Genomic DNA, 22,254 nt, shown 5'->3' on the forward strand with positions numbered 1-22,254 from the left:
ATTAATTTTATTATAGGAGTGTGCTGGAGAAATGTGGTGTACATTAAAATAATCTCAGTGTTGGGCTTCACGAGGAGAGAGTCACGTTTACGTTATATGAAAGTATTTATAAGTAAAATATTAATTAGCATTAATACAGAATTTTGGTCTTTTATTATATACTGTCTTATGACAGTCCTGACAGATGTTGAGTGAATAATGCCAGAAATCTGAAGAGGTTTTATTTAACTCACACCGACCATAATATGGGTGGGGGAAAGTGTTTATATTCATATTTATAAATATTATTCTCACAGGTAATGACCCCATTATAATCAGGCAAAATAAGATGTTTGCCAATTGCCCGACCACTGTCTTTTTCTTGTGTCTGATTTTGCTTGACAGATTGGATTTCTTGCACACTTTTCTAATACAGCTTTTATCTTCCTGCCCTGCACATTGTGTTTGTGTGACATTTTCTAAAACCTGATCTTCAGTTAAAACGCATTTTTTTATCCGATTCCTGTCTCACCAAACAACTGGGCACAACTCAAAATTCAAAATGCAAATCTCAGGATTATTTTAAACACTTCACATTTATTTTAATTTATATTAAAAATGCACCTCTCTATTTAAAACATGATAAAGGGTTATATCTGCTTTAATGATCTGAACAGGGAATAAAAGTCTTGGTGTTGTGCTGATGTCATGAAGCGGAGTCACTGTTACCACCCTGAAGTTTATTTTCCTATAAGAACAGGTTCAGAAATGTTTTATACCACAGCAAACACACAATTATTACATTTACAGAGAGAACTATTAATGCAAAGGGAATGATTCATTCTTCTGTTACCATTTTAAAAAAGTCAAAACATATTTTCATTCCATATCCTTTGAGAATGGTGAACTCCATATTATACTGTACGTATGGGTATGATTTGTGTCTTTGTGTCCATGATCAACACTGCCATGATTTTCAAGCCTGCCTCCCTTAAACCATAAAATAATTTCACAATTTTGATCACTGACAAACCTGAAATTCAGATTCCCACTGTCTGTCCGTTGCCTCATGTTGCTTTATAATCTCACAGATCAGTGTCAGATGTTAGAAGGTGGAGACTGATGCAAGTGCAGACTTTTTATTTACATTCAGTGAAACACAAACAACTAAAACAAGACAAGTAACAAACCCTAACATTGATGACGACCACAAAAGCTTGACAGTGAGACACTGAAAACTAGAACTTAAAGTGCACCTGACAGCAAAATTATGTTCTAAAATAGGTTTCTGTAATAAAACTACAAACACCACTGATCACTTTCATGATAGAACTAACCACCAACAGAACGAAACTTTGTGCGCAGCTGCATCAATCTGGCCAAGCACCAAGCCGCTGTCAGTGGCCGCCATATTTGTCGTGACGTCACATGCAGAACGACTGCTCGGCCTTCTATGCAGCTATGGCCGACGAAACAGAGCGATTTTCTGATCAGTCTTCAGAAACTGAGGCCCTTTTTGAGGTTGACACTGGACATGTCGGATTATTAATACAGAATAATACAGTATTATTCTGCAGCAATTTCCTGGTTGCCACTGACGGTGGGATTGGTGAGGTACACATCCCGGCTGCTGCCTGAGCGGGATTTGTTTACCTTACACATCCTGCCATCAATGGCAACGCGATAATGATTACGTAGGTCATTTCACTTGTTTGTGTTAATCACTTCCTATTAAACAGAGTTAGTATGTTGAATTCTCTCAAGATTTCTCTCAAGAGACAATACTGTGAAATATCCATGCAAGTAGTAAGATTGCCCATATCTTATATGACAACATCCTATTTGTATGCATTGGATTGGTTTTCATTGATATAATTACCAAAAATCGCCTTAGGTTTGCATACAAACCTAGCCTGGGAAATCCCATGCTGCTTTGCACAATCGTTCCGATCTGAAAAGACAGCATGGAAACTATGGTCTAAAGGCTCGCCTGAGTTAGGGAGCCAATCAGAGAGTGGGGAGGGGTGGAAAGACGGTGACGGGTACTACTCGACAACGGAAGCTTGTAGTTTATTTGGGACTGTTTACGGATCACATTTAACATGGCGGCGAGCGATACAAACCAAACTTTCGATCAAGCTTTAGACACTGTTCTGAATAGTTTAGAGAGAAAGTTTGTTTTAAAAAAAGAACAGCGTTTGGCGTTACAGTCCATTTTTGTTTTGCCTTCTCTTTCCTTCTCTTCTTCGCCTCTTCATCTTCTTTGTCGCTCTAACTACGTCACCGGGTACAACTGCCATGATTGGCCATGGGCTACGTATACGCCAAATGATAGACATTCGCAACGTCCAATAAACGGCCATTGACAATCGTAAACCACACCTCCCCTACGAGAAATTCAGTAGGCGGATTCCAGACCATATTTCACTTGTGATATGGTCTGGTGTTAACCAGACTAATACAAACCCTTCGATTCACGTCAAATTTGAAGATTCAGTAATTTGCTAACTATTGTGTTATTATGAATATTCATAATACTAAATGTTATTTTTCATTGAAAAATAGGCTGTATCTTAGGTGGTAAATGATAATAGGATAAAATACTTCTATCATATAAAATTGACAATGTTACCGCACTGATTTCCTTTTAAAAAAATATGCTCTCTTGAAAGTTCATGGTCTTTTAGATTTGGGCCGTTTTCTCACATTTTTATTTGATAAGAATAAAAACTTCTATGAACTGATGAAATTCAATTGCATGTTAGGCCTATAAGGTCCTAGCCTGGGCCCGCCCATCCTAAGTGTGACGCAACACGGGGGCCTGTTGCAAGCTTAGTCTGGCCAGGCAAGCTATCTACAGCTCTTCCAAGCTCCCGAAAAATCGGGAGCCAATCAACTTTGAGCATCTCCAACAGCCCTGGGTAGAGGTGTGTTCAAGGCAGTGACGTAGTAGAACTGCGACCGGAAGCCATAGACTGTTTACAGAATCATGCTGTATTGAAAGCATTCAACGGGAAGTTCTCATTGAAAACGGAGCAAAGAGCAGCCCTGGAGGTATTTATTGAAAGGAAGGACGTTTTCGCCTTGCTCCCGACCGGCTTCGGTAAGAGTTTAATCTACCAGTTAGCCCCGCTGGTAGCCAAATCAATGGGGCTCAGCGAGAATCCTATCGTCGCGTCACATACGTCAGAGGAAAGAGTGATGTGATTGGTTTAAGCTTCGTCACAGCCTTTTCTGGCTTTGACCAGTAGCAAACTGAGGCATTTCAGGGAGGCGGGTCAACCACGCGCTTTGGGAAACGGTTGGGCTTAATATCTTTGCCAGACCAAATGCTCGCAGAGCTTTGAAGTCGCGTTAGCCAGACTAATAAGGTCCAGCCAACACGGTATTGCAGCAGAACTGTGGCAGAACTCTGAATCATGAACAAATTCACCTATTGCTATTATTTAGTAGTAAATATCTCATTACAAGATGGAGATCCACACCGAAAAACCATCAATCAACAGCTAATCAAACAAGTGTCACAAGTCTGTCAGAGGCCCACATGTCATTGGGAGTCCACATGTCCCGTGTCCGGCGCACTTGTTTTGCCCACTCTTCGTGTCTGATGGGATCCTTGGGAAAGGTATACAGACTATACCCGGCTTCCCTGGCGTTGGAGCAAAACCCAGCCACACAACGAGCAGGCATATTCACCAAAATCCACAAGTCAGATGCAAAAATATTCACTTGCAAAAGCACTGGTGAACAACGAGAAGCTGAGAAAATGTCTGTCAGCGGTTCTGCATGTGACGTCATATCCGCCTTCTTCCTCGGCCGTGGGTTGGCTTGCCGTGATATCAATTTATCTGCGTGGCGGACCATTCAAAACGATGTTTCTTACTATTCTGTCGCGCGATGTGTGAAGTAAATCTGTCATTTTATTCAACTCAATATGGCAGAAATTTACGGAAGCCGCGAGAGGCCCTTCATATAATCTTTTTTTATTCACCTTGTTATCCCGAGATAACGACATAATTAATTCAGGATGTCGAGAAAACAACACAACTAATTCGAGATCTCGAGAAAACAAAACTTATTCCGTGATCTCGAAAAAACAAAACAATTATTTCATGATCTTGAGAAAACAGCTGAGATTTCTAGCAGAGCTGCGCCCCCCTGTGGGTCAGACAATGAAGACTTAGAAATTGGCAGACATGTAACAGAGCAGAAATGGCTTTTTACGATGCCTTGAGAGAGAGGGGGGCCAGTCTTCTGCGGAGGTGCCGTGGACTAATTTTGAAATTATCCCTTATTAAAAGACTTAATGCAATCTCTCCCTGTGTCAACCCCTGATCAAAATATTGCCTTATTAGGTGAACGATTATTCCAGACATTCTAATGACCAAAGTTGCGTCTATACAGAATGAGAAATAGCCCCAAAGTCAGCATATCACAAGTCTCTTGGCGTTCCTGAATGAATCATTTCTCAGCTGTTTACTCGAGATCATGAAATAATGGTTTTGTTTTCTCGAGATCTCGAAATTGGTGGCACGGTGGTGTAGTGGTTAGCACTGTCGCCTCACAGCAAGAAGGTTACGGGTTCGAACCTCACGGCCGACAGGGGCCTTTCTGTGTGGAGTTTGCATGTTCTCCCCGTGTCCGCATGGGTTTCCTCCGGGTGCTCCGGTTTCCCCCACAGTTTAAAGACATGCAGATTTGGTATAATGGGGCCGCTGTAATTGGCGCAAGCTGTTGTGGTTTCCCATGCCATGATGTATGTACATATATATAGATCTTCCTATGGCAAAAGCTAAATAAATAACGGTTTTGTTTTCTCGAGATCTCGAAATAACGGTTTTGTTTTCTCGAGATCTCGAATTAGTTGTGTTGTTTTCTCACGATCCTGAATTAATTATGTCATTATCTCGGAATAACGATTTTGTTTTCTCGAGATCTCGGAATAATGGTTTTGTTTTCTCGAGATCTCGAATTAGTTGTGTTGTTTTCTCGAGATCCTGAATTAATTATATCGCTTTCTCAGGATAACAAGGTGAATAAAAAAAAAGGATTATATGAAGGGCCTCCCTCGGCTTCCGTAGAAATTAACAAATTAACATGTTTTTTGGTGTCAGGTGCACTTTAAACAGTGATTATAAGCTTTTTAATGAAAGTAGTCAGGATAGAAAATATTCAAGAGTTAAGCAATGATATTTGGAAACTTAGATGAGCATCAGCATGCACAATTTTCACAGCACGGCAAGCGAGCGTCTGATATGTTTACTTAAATAGTGGAGCTAACAATGCATTAGGAGAGACAGGTGAGAGTGATTAGTGAGTCATGTGATGTGCTGGGGCTGATGGGTAGTGTAGTTCTGCACCCTTTGGCACTATCATGATCATCAAAGTGTTAATTTTCAGAGCTGTCTTACAGCTGATACACGCTGTGAGTCAGGAATCAACCGAATAGAACTATCCTGTGCAACTGTGGATGGAATTGTTTGACACTTCAGACTCAAGGTCCTTTATCATGTAGTGCTTTTCTTATTTTGTCCACTTCCTTTCTCGACACAAATTCAAATATACAAGATCATTTTGAAAAAAAAAATTAACATTTCAGAGACAATTTTTCAGAAACACATCTTCACAAGAAAAAGACAGCAAAATATAGACCATTTAAAATGCTAAGATGAAATAGGATTCAAATTTGCAAGACAGCATAAACACTAAAATAAAAAAAATACTAAGCTTGGATCTGATGAACAGGGCAGATGATCAGTGGTGCCGAATTTTTACCTCCATCACTGAGACCGGGGCTGAAGAATGGATAAAGTTTCTCAGTGAAATTCTGACCAGTGAAAGAGTAGATATGGGATTTTGCATCAACATCATAGAAGGAGATCAGGTCCTCCTCATAATCCACAAACACCCCCACCTTCTGAGGAGCCTGTTTCAAGGAGAGGGAGACACGAGGAGAGCCACAAGCTTTATATTCAGTCTCATTCCTCAGACACACACACCAGTATCCATCTTCAGGACTGACTGTAATCTTCCCTTTCCTGTTAATGGACTCTCTGGCCACTCCTAAAGTCCACTTAGTCTTCCCTCTGACCTGCACCTCATAGTAAAATCTCCCTGAGGGGAATCCCTCCTTTCCCAGCACACAGGGACAAAGATCAAACCTCTCTGGGTTATCAGGGAGATCCTGTTCTGTGTCTCCATGTTTCACTCGTTTCCCATCATCAGACAGGATGAGTGCAAGATGAGTTGTATCAGGATCCAGAGTCACATCCACTGAGAGACAGAAACACAGTGAACATCAGTTTTATCATCGCACAGTGTGGAACAGTGAAGAAATATATATTTAGTCATGTGATCAATAAAAGCTCACAAACCTGCATATTGTTGAATTCTCTTCAGTTCTGTTGGGAAAATAATTTTGGACAACATTATTTGCTGTTACGGATTTATTTGGTGAGATTAAATGCTTGATTATTATAAACTATAAGGACTAGCATAGTTTCAGTAAAAAAAAGGTTTGCGTCATCAGGATTTTTATATATTTCTGCGACAATCTTCTCCTACAATACATTCTACACCAAAACAAAGACGTACTGAAGGGTAAATACTGAACAGTCTCTTCAACCTTCCGCATTTCCTCACTGAGAGTTTCCTGAAGCTGAGACAGAGCTCTCCTCAGAGTCTCCTCACTCAGATGAGGGTTAATTGTGATGTCAGTCCAGTCCTGGGTGTGTGGAGGGCTGCACAGTGACGGGTAAATCTACAGTACAGCAGGAGAGAGGAGAAATCCCTCAGCATGGGGACTGCTGTCCTGTCATGTGCTGCATTGCTATTGAGAAACAGACGGACTCTGACCTGTAGGAGGTGGAGGTGATCCTCAGTGTGTGAGAGCTGCTCCAGCTCAGTGTTTCTCCTCTTTAGCTCAGTGATTTCCTGCTCCAGCTCTTTAATGAACTCTTCAGCCTGCATCTCTGCTGCTTTCTGCTTCTCCTCCATCACCATAAGCAGCTCAGTCTGACTTCTCTCAATGCAGCGCATCAGAGCACTGAAGACCTCCACAGTGTCTGCTTTCTCCTTCTCTGTGTTTTTCTAACAGGAGAGAAATTGAGGTAAATGATTTTATTTCATGTGATGAGATCATGATTTTCCAAATGTGTTTTTATAAAGGACCTATTTTGTAGGTGAGTTTAAGGGGAACTGAAGGCAAATTTTTTATCAAAATTCTGTTTATCTCATTTTATTAAAATATATGAATGCATTTTTATAGCTATTTTGTCACTGCTATAGCAAGTTCTGAGTATTTGAAATATGCTCTGTAATACATCAGTCCATATGTCAAAGCAATGGCTGTAAACGAGATTCGTTGAGACCTGTGCGAGACATCGTAGGATGGAAGTAAAACGTACAGCAGAAATCAAATTGACCAACATCTGCCAATGTTCCGTGTCCGAAATCGATCACTCTTTCACTGCTCCCTACTGCCTATACAGGGAGTTACTATATAGAGGACTATATAGATGGAGCAGAAGCTGAAGGAGAACAGCATGAGGGAGGTCTGGGAAGGTGTGAAAACCATCACAGGCCAGAACACAAAGACCAGAGTCGTTGAGGGGACAGTGGAGAGGGCGAATGAGCTGAATGACTTCTTCAACCAGTTCAACCAGCCCATGTCCTTCCCACCCTCCCCCTCACTGCAGCCATCTCTCCTTCCCTCAACACACCTCCCCCCAGTCATCACAGCAGCCCCCTCCTCCCCCACCTCAACACAGACTCCTCCATGCATTACTGCAGACCAGGTCAGAGGTCAACTGAGGAAGTTTCACCCCAGGAAAGCAGCAGGCCCGGACAAGGCATGTCCCCAACTACTGAAGACCTGTGCTGATGAACTGGGTGAATCACTCCAATGCATCTTCAACCTCAGCCTGCAGCTGGGGAGAGTGCCCGCCCTCTGGAAGACATCATGCATTGTTCCAGTTCCCAAGAAGAATCGGCCCAGTGAGCTGAACGACTTCCGACCGGTGGAACTTACTTCACATCTGATGAAGATGTTGGAGCGGCTCTTCCTCAGCCTCCTCAGATCCCAGGTGCAACATGCCCAGGACTGTCTGCAGTTTGCGTACCGGGCAGGTGTTGGTGTGGAAGACGCCATCCTCTACCTGCTACACCGAACCCACTCGCATCTGGATAAGGGAAATGGCACAGTGAGGATCCTCTTCTTGGACTTCTTGAGTGCGTTCAACACCATCCAGTGCCTTATGCTTCAGGACAAACTGAACAGGATGCGAGTGGACCCCTGCCTGGTCACCTGGATCTCCAGCTACCTCACCGACAGGCTGCAGTACGTCAGGCTGAAGGACATCACGTCTGACACTGTGATTAACAGCACCGGAGCACCCCAGGGCATGGTGCTGGGCCCTCTTCTCTTCACCCTTTACACCGTGGACTTCTGCTACAACTCGGAGCTGTGTCACATTCAGAAGTTCGCCGATGACACAGCCATCGTGGGGTGTATCAGGGACAACAGAGAGGAGGAGTATAGGAGTCTGGTGAGGGACTTTGCCGTTTGGTGCAACAGGAACCATATGCGGCTCAACACCTCGAAGACCAAGGAGCTGGTCATTGACTTTAGGAGGTACAGACCAAGGTCATGATCAGTTCTGATCGAGGGAGTCGAGGTGGAGGCTGTGGATTCCTACAAGTACAACCCAGATTCCAAAAAAAGTTGGGACAAAGAACAAATTGTAAATAAAAACAGAATGCAATAATTTACAAATCTCAAAAACTGATATTGTATTCACAATAGAACATAGACAACATATCAAATGTCGAAAGTGAGACATTTTGAAATTTCATGCCAAATATTGGCTCATTTGAAATGTCATGACAGCAACACATCTCAAAAAAGTTGGGACAGGGGCAATAAGTGGCTGGAAAAGTTTAAGGTACAAAAAAGGAACAGCTGAAGGACCAAATTGCAACTCATTAGGTCAATTGTCAATGGGTCATTAACATGACTGGGTATAAAAAGAGCATCTTGGAGTGGCAACAGCTCTCAGAAGTAAAGATGGGAAGAGGATCACCAATCCCCCTAATTCTGCACTGACAAATAGTGGAGCAATATCAGAAAGGAGTTCAACAGTGTAAAATTGCAAAGAGTTTGAAGATATCATCATCTACAGTGCATAATATCATCAAAAGATTCAGAGAATCTGGAAGAATCTCTGTGCGTAAGGGTCAAGGCCGGAAAACCATACTGGGTGCCCGTGATCTTCGGGCCCTTAGACGGCACTGCATCACATACAGGCATGCTTCTGTATTGGAAATCACAAAATGGGCTCAGGAATATTTCCAGAGAACATTATCTGTGAACACAATTCACCGTGCCAGCCGCCATTGCCAGCTAAAACTCTATAGTTCAAAGAAGAAGCTGTATCGAAACATGATCCAGAAGCGCAGACGTCTTCTCTGGGCCAAGGCTCATTTAAAATGGACTGTGGCAAAGTGGAAAACTGTTCTGTGGTCAGACGAGTCAAAATTTGAAGTTCTTTATGGAAATCAGGGATGCCGTGTCATTCGGACTAAGGAGGAGAAGGACGACCCAAGTTGTTATCAGCGCTCAGTTCAGAAGCCTGCATCTCTGATGGTATGGGGTTGCATTAGTGCGTGTGGCATGGGCAGCTTACACATCTGGAAAGACACCATCAATGCTGAAAGGTATATCCAGGTTCTAGAGCAACATATGCTCCCATCCAGACAACGTCTCTTTCAGGGAAGACCTTGCATTTTCCAACATGACAATGCCAAACCACATACTGCATCAATTACAGCATCATGGCTGCAGAGAAGAAGGGTCCGGGTACTGAACTGGCCAGCCTGCAGTCCAGATCTTTCACCCATAGAAAACATTTGGTGCATCATAAAATGGAAGATATGACAAAAAAAGACCCAAGACAGTTGAGCAACTAGAATCCTACATTAGACAAGAATGGGTTAACATTCCTATCCCTAAACTTGAGCAACTTGTCTCCTCAGTCCCCAGACGTTTACAGACTGTTGTAAAGAGAAAAGGGGATGTCTCACAGTGGGAAACATGGCCTTGTCCCAACTTTTTTGAGATGTGTTGTTGTCATGAAATTTAAAATCACCTAATTTTTCTCTTTAAATGATACATTTTCTCAGTTTAAACATTTGATATGTCATCTGTGTTCTATTCTGAATAAAATATGGAATTTTGAAACTTCCACATCATTGCATTCCATTTTTATTTACAATTTGTACTTTGTCCCAATTCTTTTGGAATCGGGGTTGTACCTCAGGCTGTGGCTGGACAGCAAGCTGGACTGGACTTGCAACACCAACCATATGTACAGGAAGGGACAGAGTAGGCTGTACTTCCTGAGGAGGCTGCGGTCCTTTAACATCTGCAGGAAACTCCTGTGGATGTTCTATCAGTCCATGGTTGCCAATATCCTGTTCTACACTGTGGTGTGCTGGGGGGGCAGCACATCCAAGAAGGACACATCCAGGCTGGACAAACTGATCAGGCGGGCCGGCTCTGTGGTCGGCATGAAGCTGGACTCTCTGGTGACGGTGGCAGAGAAGAGGACTATGGACAAACTACTGAGCATCATGGAGGATGCCAGTTACCCTCTGCACATCGTCATCAGCAACCAGAGGAGCCTGTTCAGTGACAGAATGCTCCTTCCCAAGAGCAGGATGAACAGACTTAAAAACTCCTTTGTCCCTCACGCCATCAGACTGTACAACTCCTCTCTGGGGGGGAGGAGGGGTAACAAGACAACAGAGGATGGGAAGGAGCAGTAGCCTAGCCTGACAAAAAGTAATACTGGACAATGTGCAATATAATGTGCAATACCTCTCCTGCTGGACTTTTTTCATATCTTTTTTTATATTTGTATATGTAAATACTTAATTTAATTTATCTAGAAGTTCTCTCTATTTTCTATTCTTTGTTTATCCTGTAATGATGCTGCTGGAATTTTAATTTCCCTGAGGGAACCCTCCCAAAGGGATCAATAAAGTTCTATCTAATCTAATCTAATCTAATCTAATCTAATCTAATCTAATCTAATCTAATCTAATCTAAGTGTATGAATCACAGACAGGGACAGCTGTAGCAGAGGAGATTGAGGGGGTCCTGGAGGAGTTTGGCGTAAAAGAGAAGGTTGTGGCAGCCACTGTGGATAATGCAGCAAATATGGATGTAGCTGTGAAAAAGCTGAATATTATCAAGTTTTCATGTTTCGCGCACACGCTAAACCTTGCAGCTCACAAGCTGTACACCTGCAGTACAATTTCCAACTGGGTGGCAAGGATTCGTTCTGTGGTTATATGGATGAAGAGATCCCACATGGCAAAAGTAGTCCCCAAGGAGAAGCAACAACTCTTCAGTAAGAGTATTTTAAATACTGTAATCAAAGCCAGCCAAAATGTAAATGAACAGATTAGGGTCAATCTAAAATTATAATGATAATTTAAATGTTGTTTATACTAATTTTATCATGTCGTTTATGTGTGTGTGTGTGTGTGTGTGTGTGTGTGTGTGTGTGTGCGCCTTTCAGAGCTGCCCCAGCACATGCTCCTCTTAGATGTGAGGACAAGATGGAACTCTCTGTTTTTGATGATGGACAGGTTCTGTGAGCAATTTTCTGCCATCCAAGCTGCAGCTATAGACCCAAGGCTAAGAAAGCCCATGGAGAAGGAGAAATTGGAAGCATTACACATCTGCACTTGCAGTCTGTAGCGAAAAAAGTCCGACCTGTGGCCGGATACCCATCATTCAGAAGCTGCACAAACATTACACAGTGCAGGCAGATGACTCTGCATTCACCAGGGGCATCAAGGAAAACATTTGGAATGATCTTTCTAAATGTTACAAGGATGATGACATCATCCTGGAGCATTCCTGGAGGAAGCAACTGTATTAGACCCCAGATTTAAATCCAGAATGGATGGGGATGAAATCTGGGACAAGATCAGGACAGCAGCAGTGGCAGCAAACACACAGGCAGCAGCAACAGAACAGCTGTCAGAGCTGGGAGAGACACAGAGGCAGGCAGAAGAAGATGAAAAAGAATATAATGTCTATATGCCACATAAAGCAGCAAAAAAAAAAAAAAAAAGACAGCCCAAGAAGAACTTTTTGCAGAAGAGGACAGCGAGCTTCTGTCCTTGCAGCAGCAGCCCTCTGTCTGCGTTGCCCAGAGAGTAGATCAAGAAGTTCAACTATATAGAAGCCTTCCTCCCATTCCAACCAAGGACAGCCCCACTCTCTGGTGGTGGATGAAGAGGGACACATTGCCAATGTTATCAGCTTTAGCTGAGAAGCATCTTTGTGTCCAAGCATCCTCTACCCCATCTGAGAGGGTGTTCTCCACAGCTGGAGATACCTTAAATCCAGAAAGATCTCGGATCCTTCCTGAGAAGGCAAACATGCTAATTTTTCTGCACAAAAATTGTTAATTTGCCACTCAGGGCCAAATGGAGCCAGCAGAGATGATGCAGAAGTCATGTTAATAATGACCCCAGACACACACACAAACACACACACACACACACACACACACACACACAGTCATGCTAATTTTTAATGTAAACAAATCCATTTCTACTATATTTTATTTCTTAACCCAATGAGAACTGATAAGAGAATTGATAAGGAATCGAATTGATAAGTGATATCAATAATGGAATCGGAATTGCTAAATTCTTATCAATTCCCATCCCTAGCTGACACATTTCGAAGTCTCGTGAAGATCGCACGGATAAGTGATGCCTGCCATGGACCAACCAAACTAAATTCAACATGGCTGAAAACGGAATAGGCCGATAAGTAGAATATTTAATTGCAATTACTTGCCAATCCAAGTAACGATGTAAGGTTACTAAAACCAAAAATGTAATTGAAGAACACGTTAATTAAGAAATAAAGCAAGTTTAAAAATGACTTCATTTCCCTTTAAGAGACTCACGTTATTGAGTTCGACAGCGTGTTTAATTTCTTCAATCTTCTTCAGTCGCTCCTGGATCATCTGCTGAACTTCGGCTTGTGTATTTCCCAACTCAGTCTGAGAAAAATATACATCATATATAAAGTTTTATAAACAATAGAGGTGATAAATATGCATCATTCATTTTCAGTCCCTCACCTTCTTCTCTCCACTCTCCTCCTCTATAGGAACAGTGTTATGAGTTCTGTGTTCTCCCTCAGTACAGAACTGACACACACACGTCTGTTCATCTCTACAGAACAGCTCCAGGGGTCTCTCATGCTTCAAGCAGATGTAGTCCTCCAGGTTCTCCACAGGATTCATCAGTTTGTGCTTCTTTAATGAAGAAACTCTCTCATGAGGTTCCAGGTGAGTCTTGCAGTAAGATGTCATACAGATCAGGCAGGACTTCACGGCTGCACATTTCTTTTCACAGCAGACGTCACAGAGCACCACAGATTGTGTGGGTTTTTCTGCAGCGCTGCTGGATTTCACCTGAACTGCCTTCTTAAATGGAGCAGCAAGTTCAGAGATGAACGTATTCACACACAACTCCGGTCTTTTGGCAAAATTCGTTTGACACACTGGACACTGACAGTGTGAACTGCTGTCCCAGTACTCTTTGAGACAGATCATACAGAAGTTGTGTCCACATGGAGTCGAGACTGGATCAGTGAACACATCCAGACAGATGGAGCACTGGAGCTGATCTTCACTCAGGACACTGCTGGAGGAAGCCATGGCTGACACAAGTGACATGATGAGAGAAGATTTAGACAACAGAAAACTTTACACAATGTTCATGGACACTGAATTGAATAGACTCCATAACACCAGTAATGATCTCAAATCTCTCTCCTGAATGATTCACTTCTCACTGCACTTGTGTGACATTTTCTTCAATATGTCCTTTAATGTAAATGCATTTTTCATATCCATCCCTTTCTTGCAAAACAACTTGAAATTTAAAATGCAGAGAGGATTTAGACAAACAGAAAACTTTACACACTGCAATCATTACGCACTTAATTACCAAGAATCTACGACCCGACTGTTACTGTAGTACTTTGTATGAGTATGTCAGCGAGTAGTAAGGAAAATTTGGACGTACTCCACTGCCGTCTTTCCTGACCTTTGACCTGGATATGCACATATGACAAATACACACTTATGCTGCAAAAATTAAAATATGTATTTCCGCCACAGCAGAATTGCTTCAACTGTTCCTGATTCTTACATTTGTACATCACTAGACTCACCCCTTGGATGCTAAAATAACCAGCTTCGCTTCAGTCCAACATCATCTTTCTATTTTTCCCAGGGGAATTCTGCTTCTTTGTTTATTAGGGCCCAAGCTGACTTATTTGATCGAGTAGTTTAGTATGTTTGCCAATACAAAGGTCATACAACCCCGATTCCAAAAAAGTTGGGACAAAGTACAAATTGTAAATAAAAATGGAATGCAATAATTTACAAATCTCAAAAACTGATATTGTATTCACAATAGAACATAGACAACATATCAAATGTCGAAAGTGAGACATTTTGAAATTTCATGCCAAATATTGGCTCATTTTTAATTTCATGACAGCAACATCTCAAAAAAGTTGGGACAGGGGCAATAAGAGGCTGGAAAAGTTAAAGGTACAAAAAAGGAACAGCCGGAGGACCAAATTGCAACTCATTAGGTCAATTGGCAATAGGTCATTAACATGACTGGGTATAAAAAGAGCATCTTGGAGTGGCAGCGGCTCTCAGAAGTAAAGATGGGAAGAGGATCACCAATCCCCCTAATTCTGCACCAACAAATAGTGGAGCAATATCAGAAAGGAGTTCGACAGTGTAAAATTGCAAAGAGTTTGAACATATTATGCACTGTAGATGATATCATGAAAAGATTCAGAGAATCTGGAAGAATCTCTGTGCGTAAGGGTCAAGGCCAGAAAACCATACCGGGTGCCCATGATCTTCGGGCCCTTAGACGGCACGGCATCACATACAGGCATGCTTCTGTATTGGAAATCACAAAATGTGCTCAGGAATATTTCCAGAGAACATTATCTGTGAACACAATTCACTGTGCCATCCGCCGTTGCCAGCTAAAACTTTATAGTTCAAAGAAGAAGCCGTATCTAAACATGATCCAGAAGCGCAGACGTCTTCTCTGGGCCAAGGCTCATTTAAAATGGACTGTGGCAAAGTGGAAAACTGTTCTGTGGTCAGACGAATCAAAATTTGAAGTTCTTTATGGAAATCAGGGACGCCGTGTCATTCGGACTAAAGAGGAGAAGGACGACCCAAGTTGTTATCAGCGCTCAGTTCAGAAGCCTGCATCTCTGATGGTATGGGGTTGCATTAGTGCATGTGGCATGGGCAGCTTACACATCTGGAAAGACACCATCAATGCTGAAAGGTATATCCAGGTTCTAGAGCAACATATGCTCCCATCCAGACGACGTCTCTTTCAGGGAAAACCTTGCATTTTCCAACATGACAATGCCAAACCACATACTGCATCAATTACAGCATCATGGCTGCGTAGAAGAAGGGTCTGGGTACTGAACTGGCCAGCCTGCAGTCCAGATCTTTCACCCATAGAAAACATTTGGCGCATCATAAAACGGAAGATATGACAAAAAAGACCCAAGACAGTTGAGCAACTAGAATCCTACATTAGACAAGAATGGGTTAACATTCCTATCCCTAAACTTGAGCAACTTGTCTCCTCAGTCCCCAGACATTTACAGACTGTTGTAAAGAGAAAAGGGGATGTCTCACAGTGGTCCTTGTCCCAACTTTTTTGAGATGTGTTATGAAATTTTAAATCACCTAATTTTTCTCTTTAAATGATACATTATCTCAGTTTAAACATTTGATATGTCATATATGTTCTATTCTGAATAAAATATGGAATTTTGAAACTTCCACATCATTGCATTCCTTTTTTATTTACAATTTGTACTTTGTCCCAACTTTTTTGGAATCGGGGTTATAGATCATCCCGGTTCCTTCGACTATTAAATCCCTACAGAGTATTTGGACTCCCTGCACTCTTTGATAGAATGTGGAGAAAAATGACACATAGTTATGTGCAGTATGTTTAAAACACAAGCTGTGAATCTGTTCACAGCTTTCAATATAGTGTATGTTGACATTGTATGATTTGCTTTACACAGCACCTCATGTGTTCATATGACACATTTACACACTGTCATGTTCACCTTCCTGATACATTTACTGTTTTAATACCACTAACACAGAAAATGTCTCAAACTTGACAAAAAAAAACAACAACAAAAATCAGTCCCCATATATTCTAAATCAGCAAATACTTTTGATGAAAATCAAATTTTCTTATGGACTTGTGGCTGAAGTTCATTGTGGAGATTTAAAATGAAAACTTTCAGCTTTCATGGACCAGGCTGAAGACAAAGTTCTCTCTTGTCACACCTTTAGTTGTTCAAGCCTGGCACATTTTGCACGGCCGCACGCCCTTGGGACAAGTGACCAGTGGACACACCTGTTGCTGATTTGGAGCACAATCAGCGAACACTCATATAAGGACACTGTTTTCACAAACACTTTGCAAAGTATTGTTTCAGTAGTTGCCATTGTTGTTTGTATTATCACATTTGTCTTTAGCTCTGATTAATAACTCTGGTCTGTTTAATGATTATGGTTTTTTTTATTTTTGTAACTCTCATCTTACCTCGTGTTTTTGAATCTGTATAGCACAATCATAAATAAATACGTCTTCCTGCACTTACATCCGCCTCACTGCCACCTACCTGACATCATAGTTCATCTACCATGGATGTAGCAGAAGAGTACAGGCACCCCATGCAGTCCCACACAAATGTCACATTGTTGAAGACGGAATCTATTATTTTACTTCAGCGGCTAAGGCTGAACATTCTGGCTCAATATGACAGGGTACAGCAGCCACCCAATGGATTTTTCCTGCAGTGCCATTTCTTTTATGAGGGCTTGGTGGAGCCCAAATCTCTGGAGTGCATGTGGGTAAACTACTGAAACTCTTTTCTTTGTACTTTTGTCAGTGAAATAAAGGTTTGCAGAAATTAACATATCACAGATTTTTTGTTGTTGTTGTTTTTATTGCATTTTGGAATATACCCCAACTTTTCTGGAAATGGGGTTAGTAGAATGGCCCTCAGAAAGTGCAGACCTCTGCCAAGGACAATAGTTTAGACTTCTATGATGTGCAAATCTTTAAATGTAACCATTATATACATTTGTATATGTCCATTCTTTGATCTGGATCTGCTCCAAAATTTAAGTTTCTTCTTTGGCCCTTGTTGCACCTTTCAACGAACCTTCATGGAGATCATTTGAGTAATTTAGAAGAAATTGACGAAGGAAAATCCGTAAATTTGCCCGAGCTCACAATGTTAACAAGATCAAAAAACATTCCTGGAGCCTAGATTTCATATACATCTGCTGAGGTGGTTTTTGTGAAATCCAGCTGTCTGCCAGACAGAGAGCACCAAAAACACAACTGCTTTTGTAGAGGTAACAAGTAGACTTGTGTACAGCTTCCGAATAAGCTTGTATGATTAAACACCTTGGTACACAATAGCTGAATAATAAATAAAATGTCTCATCTCATTATTTCTAGCTGCTTTATCCTGTTCTACAGGGTCACAGGAAGGCGGGGTACAGGTGGCCGGGTCAGGCGAAAGGCGGGATACACCCTGGACAAGTCGCCAGGTCATCACAGGGCTGACACATAGACACAGACAACCATTCACACCTACGGTCAATTTAGAGTCACCAGTTAACTTAACCTGCATGTCTTTGGACTGTGGGGGAAACTGGAGCACCCGGAGGAAACCTACGCGGACAACATGCAAACTCCGCACAGAAAGGCCCTCGCCGGCCACAAGGCTGGAACCCGGACCTTCTTGCTGTGAGGCGACAGCGCTAACCACTACACCACCGTGCCGCCCTAATAAATAAATGTAAACAATACTTTGTTTTTAACTTAAACAGCTCCAGTGCAATGAGTGAAACAGGTGGTACCATGCTTAGTGTGAGCCCATGGACACCATCTCATCTCATTATCTCTAGCCGCTTTATCCTTCTACAGGGTCGCAGGCAAGCTGGAGCCTATCCCAGCTGACTAAGGGCAAAAGGCGGGGTACACCCTGGACAAGTCGCCAGGTCATCACAGGGCTGACACAGACACAGACAACCATTCACACTCACACCTACGGTCAATTTAGAGTCACCAGTTAACCTAACCTGCATGTCTTTGGACTGTGGGGGAAACCGGAGCACCCGGAGGAAACCCACGCGGACACGGGGAGAACATGCAAACTCCACACAGAAAGGCCCTCGCCGGCCATGGGGCTCGAACCTGGACCTTCTTGCTGTGAGGCGACAGCGCTAACCACTACACCACCGTGCCGCCCCCACGGACACCAAACAACTCCAAAAGTCCAAGAGAAAAAACATGGTTATTTTGTGCAAATGAACATTTTACAACAAATGTTTCATGCTGTGGGGGAAAAAAATCATTACGTTGAATTGTACCTTTGAAGTAGCCCAGTGATCGTAGAAGAATGTATTATTTGTCTGAATTTTCATTAAAATATTCATATAAAATAGAAAGTGCACTAAAATCCATAAACATGAGGCGTGTCTCATTCTGTGAGATCAGTTCTACATTTCAGCATTAGTTTGGAGTTACTGAGTCACATGACTTGGAAGATTTTGTTTTACTTATCATTGATACAGTAATTTATTGACAGTTCCTCAGTAAAACGGGTGTGTTTAAGAGTGAGGGCTCAGAGGTGAGCGAACCATCCTTTCAGTATCCAACCTCAAACCATCTTCACCTCAGTGAATGAAACCTGACAGGACTTTCCTGCAGAGTGCGAATTACCCCACCATAATTGGGGGGTACCATCATGGTCCACTATCATATCAATCGCCGACCCCCCCCGGTCCTGTCCCGTCTCGTCTATGGAAGTCGGTGTCAGTAACTCAACACAATAACTCTGAACAATAATTTTTAATGTCATTAAGAAGCATGACAAACCATACAGTACTACCACAGAAGAAAAACAGCAGTACAACCTGATAACCTTCTTTGTCAGAACAAACTGGGTATCAACACTACAAATGTGTCACATACAGTATATACACACATGCAGAACAGTCCTGCTGAATGTCTTGCTCTCTTACGTCCTGCTGTGCCTCTCCTGTCTGCTGGGAACCCACTTTCTTTATTCACATGAACAGTGTATAAAACCTAACTGCACCTACACTTGTACTGTAATTGTCTGTAGATCTTAGTGCTAATATTTACTACTTACTCTTTTAGCACCAAAAAAATGCCTGATGTCTGGCCCTTTTCTTTTCCTCATGTTTGGCCTACTGTCTCTGTGAATAAACTCAAACAGGGTACTCAGATGAAACTATGACCATCTTAAAAATAATACAAAAGGAATGTAAGTAAAAACAATAGAAAACATCCATGTACTCGGCTATTTTGCCTAGGCTAGCCTACTACCTGGCTCTTTTTATGTTGCCCCCAGTCCCCAGAGGTTCTGATTGTAATTTTACATAGGCTTAGCTAGGCCTACATCAGAACTTCTTGTGCTTAATCACACACACAGGATGGGCCTATGTGCCAAATGAATTTCAGAAGGGCACAATTTATTCATGATAAAATGAGAATGGAAACATATGGAGTTCTTCTCCTTTGAAATGAGAATCGTTTCTATACCACACTGTAATAAGCTTGATTTAAATAGAGACTTAGCTTATCTTGCTAACTAACGTTGGTAACTAACATTAATGTCCGTCCACTGTAGCCTTCTGGCCTCAGTGGGTAAGTAATTCAATGTATAAAGATGTGACATGAGCTGAAAGAACAAATCACTTTAATAAATGAAAGTTGTAAAATAACACATTTTCAACAGGCTAAAAGTTGGTTAGCAACTAACATTACCAATGCACGTCTTCTGCTGCAAACCACAGACTGTATAAATTGCTGCAAACCCATGGACTGTATCTGATGAATCAACCGAATACGGTGTGGACTAGAAGCTATTGCTTCTAGCGCAGGGCTTTTCAAAGTGTGGGGCGAGTCTCCCCTAGGGGGCGCCAGAGTTCTTCCGGGGGGGGGGGGAGGGGGGGGTGGCACAACGTGAGGAAAAATAAACCAGAATAAGTTACTATTGCGGACATTTAGCGAACTTCAGCTAGCCTTTGCCAGAGACAAAATGGATGGATTTTTAGTACCTAAAGCTACAGTGAGTGAGGAGACAGAGTCTGGGCCAAGCAAAAAAAGAAGGAAGTATGACCACGATTATTTAAAGTTTGGATTTTCATGGACTGGATCTGAAGATGCTCCACTGCCACAGTGTGTTGTCTGCCAAGAGGTGCTAGCTAACGATGCTATGAGATGTTTAAAATGTGTAAAACAAGATGTTTAAAAAAAAAGCACAGATGTTTAAAATGTGTAAAAAAAAAAAGAGGTTTTCAAAAAGCACAGATGTTTAAAATGTGTAAAAGAAAAAAATAAAAATGTGTACAACACCCATCTCATCTCATTATCTCTAGCCGCTTTATCCTTCTACAGGGTCGCAGGCAAGCTGGAGCCTATCCCAACTGACTACAGGCGAAAGGCGGGGTACACCCTGGACACGTCGCCAGGTCATCACAGGGCTGACACATAGACACAGACAACCATTCACACTCACATTCACACCTACGGTCAATTTAGAGTCACCAGTTAACCTAACCTGCATGTCTTTGGACTGTGGGGGAAACCGGAGCACCCGGAGGAAACCCACGCGGACACGGGGAGAACATGCGAACTCCACACAGAAAGGCCCTCGCCGGCCCCGGGGCTCGAACCCAGGACCTTCTTGCTGTGAGGCGACAGCGCTAACCACTACACCACCGTGCCGCCCGTGTACAACACCCATTTTTTAAAATACAAATGGAACATTAAGTATAGCAACAACAAAAATTGTAAGGGGGGGGGGCGCTGTTGTTTATTTGCTCTCTGCGGGGGGGAGGGGGGTTTGACTCTCCCACACTTTGAGAACCCCTGCTCTAGCGCGTTCTAGCGCTGCGGTGACTAAAAATGGTACGGTCCACAATAGGGGTGTCTGTCTGAAATCTATTTACATTAAAATGTTCCTACAATAAGAATGCCGAATGGGAGTTGGTTTGAATTATATATTCCTTTTCACAATATCAGAAAAAATATCGGACCCCCCCAAAACTTATATTTTTGTCTCTTTGGGGGGTACTGGGTCTTCATTGGGGGGTATAGTACCCCCCGTAATTCGAACTATGCTTTCCTGAACTCCTAGTGAAAAGATCTTAACTAGTTGTTCAAACCTCTTCCTGAAATAATCTCCAGAAACACAGCAAAACTTCCAGGTGTTTAATGTGAGCTAAAACCCTGTTCTTTAAGATGAAAGCCCTGTGTGTTTGATCCTGAAGAGGAACTGAACTGTAATGGAACAGAAATCAAGTGAAAAACAACACAAACAGGAAGTAGAGTCATCTGTAGCACTCTTTACTAATTTCTATTTCTCTTTTCCCTCTTGTTCCTGTTTTCTTAGTGTTTACCTGCAGTGGTTTTAATCCCTTGAAGAAACAGACAGAAGCTTCGAACTGGAGATTGTGTCCTGCTGAAAGGGTCTGGTTTTGGTCATGAGACGGATTTGAGCTTGGTTTCGATTCACATGAGTGACGTCATATAAAACTGTTTGGCTTGTTCTTATGGTGCAGTTACACGGTTTAGCCACTAGATGGTGGAAATTCACCATGGTGAACTCCAGTGTTTTAAAATGCCTCCATCTCTAAAATCTGCACTGTGGACATTTTCAGTCTGGATTTTTTACTAATCTCTCTCTCTCTCTCATTATCTCTAGCCGCTTTATCCTTCTACAGGGTCGCAGGCAAGCTGGAGCCTATCCCAGCTGACTACGGGCGAAAGGCGGGGTACACCCTGGACAAGTCGCCAGGTCATCACAGGGCTGACACATAGACACAGACAACCATTCACACTCACGGTCAATTTAGAGTCACCAGTTAACCTAACCTGCATGTCTTTGGACTGTGGGGGAAACCGGAGCACCCGGAGGAAACCCACACGGACACGGAGAGAACATGCAAACTCCGCACAGAAAGGCCCTCGCCGGCCACGGGGCTCAAACCCGGACCTTCTTGCTGTGAGGCGACAGCGCTAACCACTACACCACCGTGCCACCCGGATTTT

General features: G+C 42.4%; 2 protein-coding genes across 3 annotated transcripts in view; both read right to left on the reverse strand.

Annotated features, from left to right (window-relative positions):
- The window catches only part of LOC132882584 (zinc-binding protein A33-like), a 193,095-nt gene that overhangs the window by 37,136 nt on the left and 133,705 nt on the right, over window positions 1–22,254 (reverse strand). The gene's annotated exons all lie outside the window — the stretch shown is intronic.
- On the reverse strand, window positions 703–21,714 carry LOC132882544 (E3 ubiquitin-protein ligase TRIM39-like). Of its 2 annotated transcripts, XM_060915647.1 has the most exons (7): window positions 21,603–21,714; window positions 13,149–13,732; window positions 12,972–13,067; window positions 6,835–7,068; window positions 6,574–6,739; window positions 6,354–6,380; window positions 703–6,252 (listed from the first exon to the last, which is right to left on the reverse strand). In XM_060915647.1, exons 2-7 carry the CDS (start codon window positions 13,728–13,730, stop codon window positions 5,702–5,704), a joined length of 1,656 nt encoding a protein of 551 aa, XP_060771630.1. In that variant the 5' UTR covers window positions 13,731–13,732; window positions 21,603–21,714; the 3' UTR covers window positions 703–5,701. The 2 variants fall into 2 exon arrangements, with proteins under 2 accessions (XP_060771630.1, XP_060771627.1); XM_060915644.1 differs by lacking the exon at window positions 21,603–21,714 and having other exon boundaries at window positions 13,149–13,748.

This window comes from Neoarius graeffei, chromosome 1 (assembly GCF_027579695.1).
Source record: "Neoarius graeffei isolate fNeoGra1 chromosome 1, fNeoGra1.pri, whole genome shotgun sequence".
NCBI lineage: Eukaryota > Metazoa > Chordata > Actinopteri > Siluriformes > Ariidae > Neoarius > Neoarius graeffei.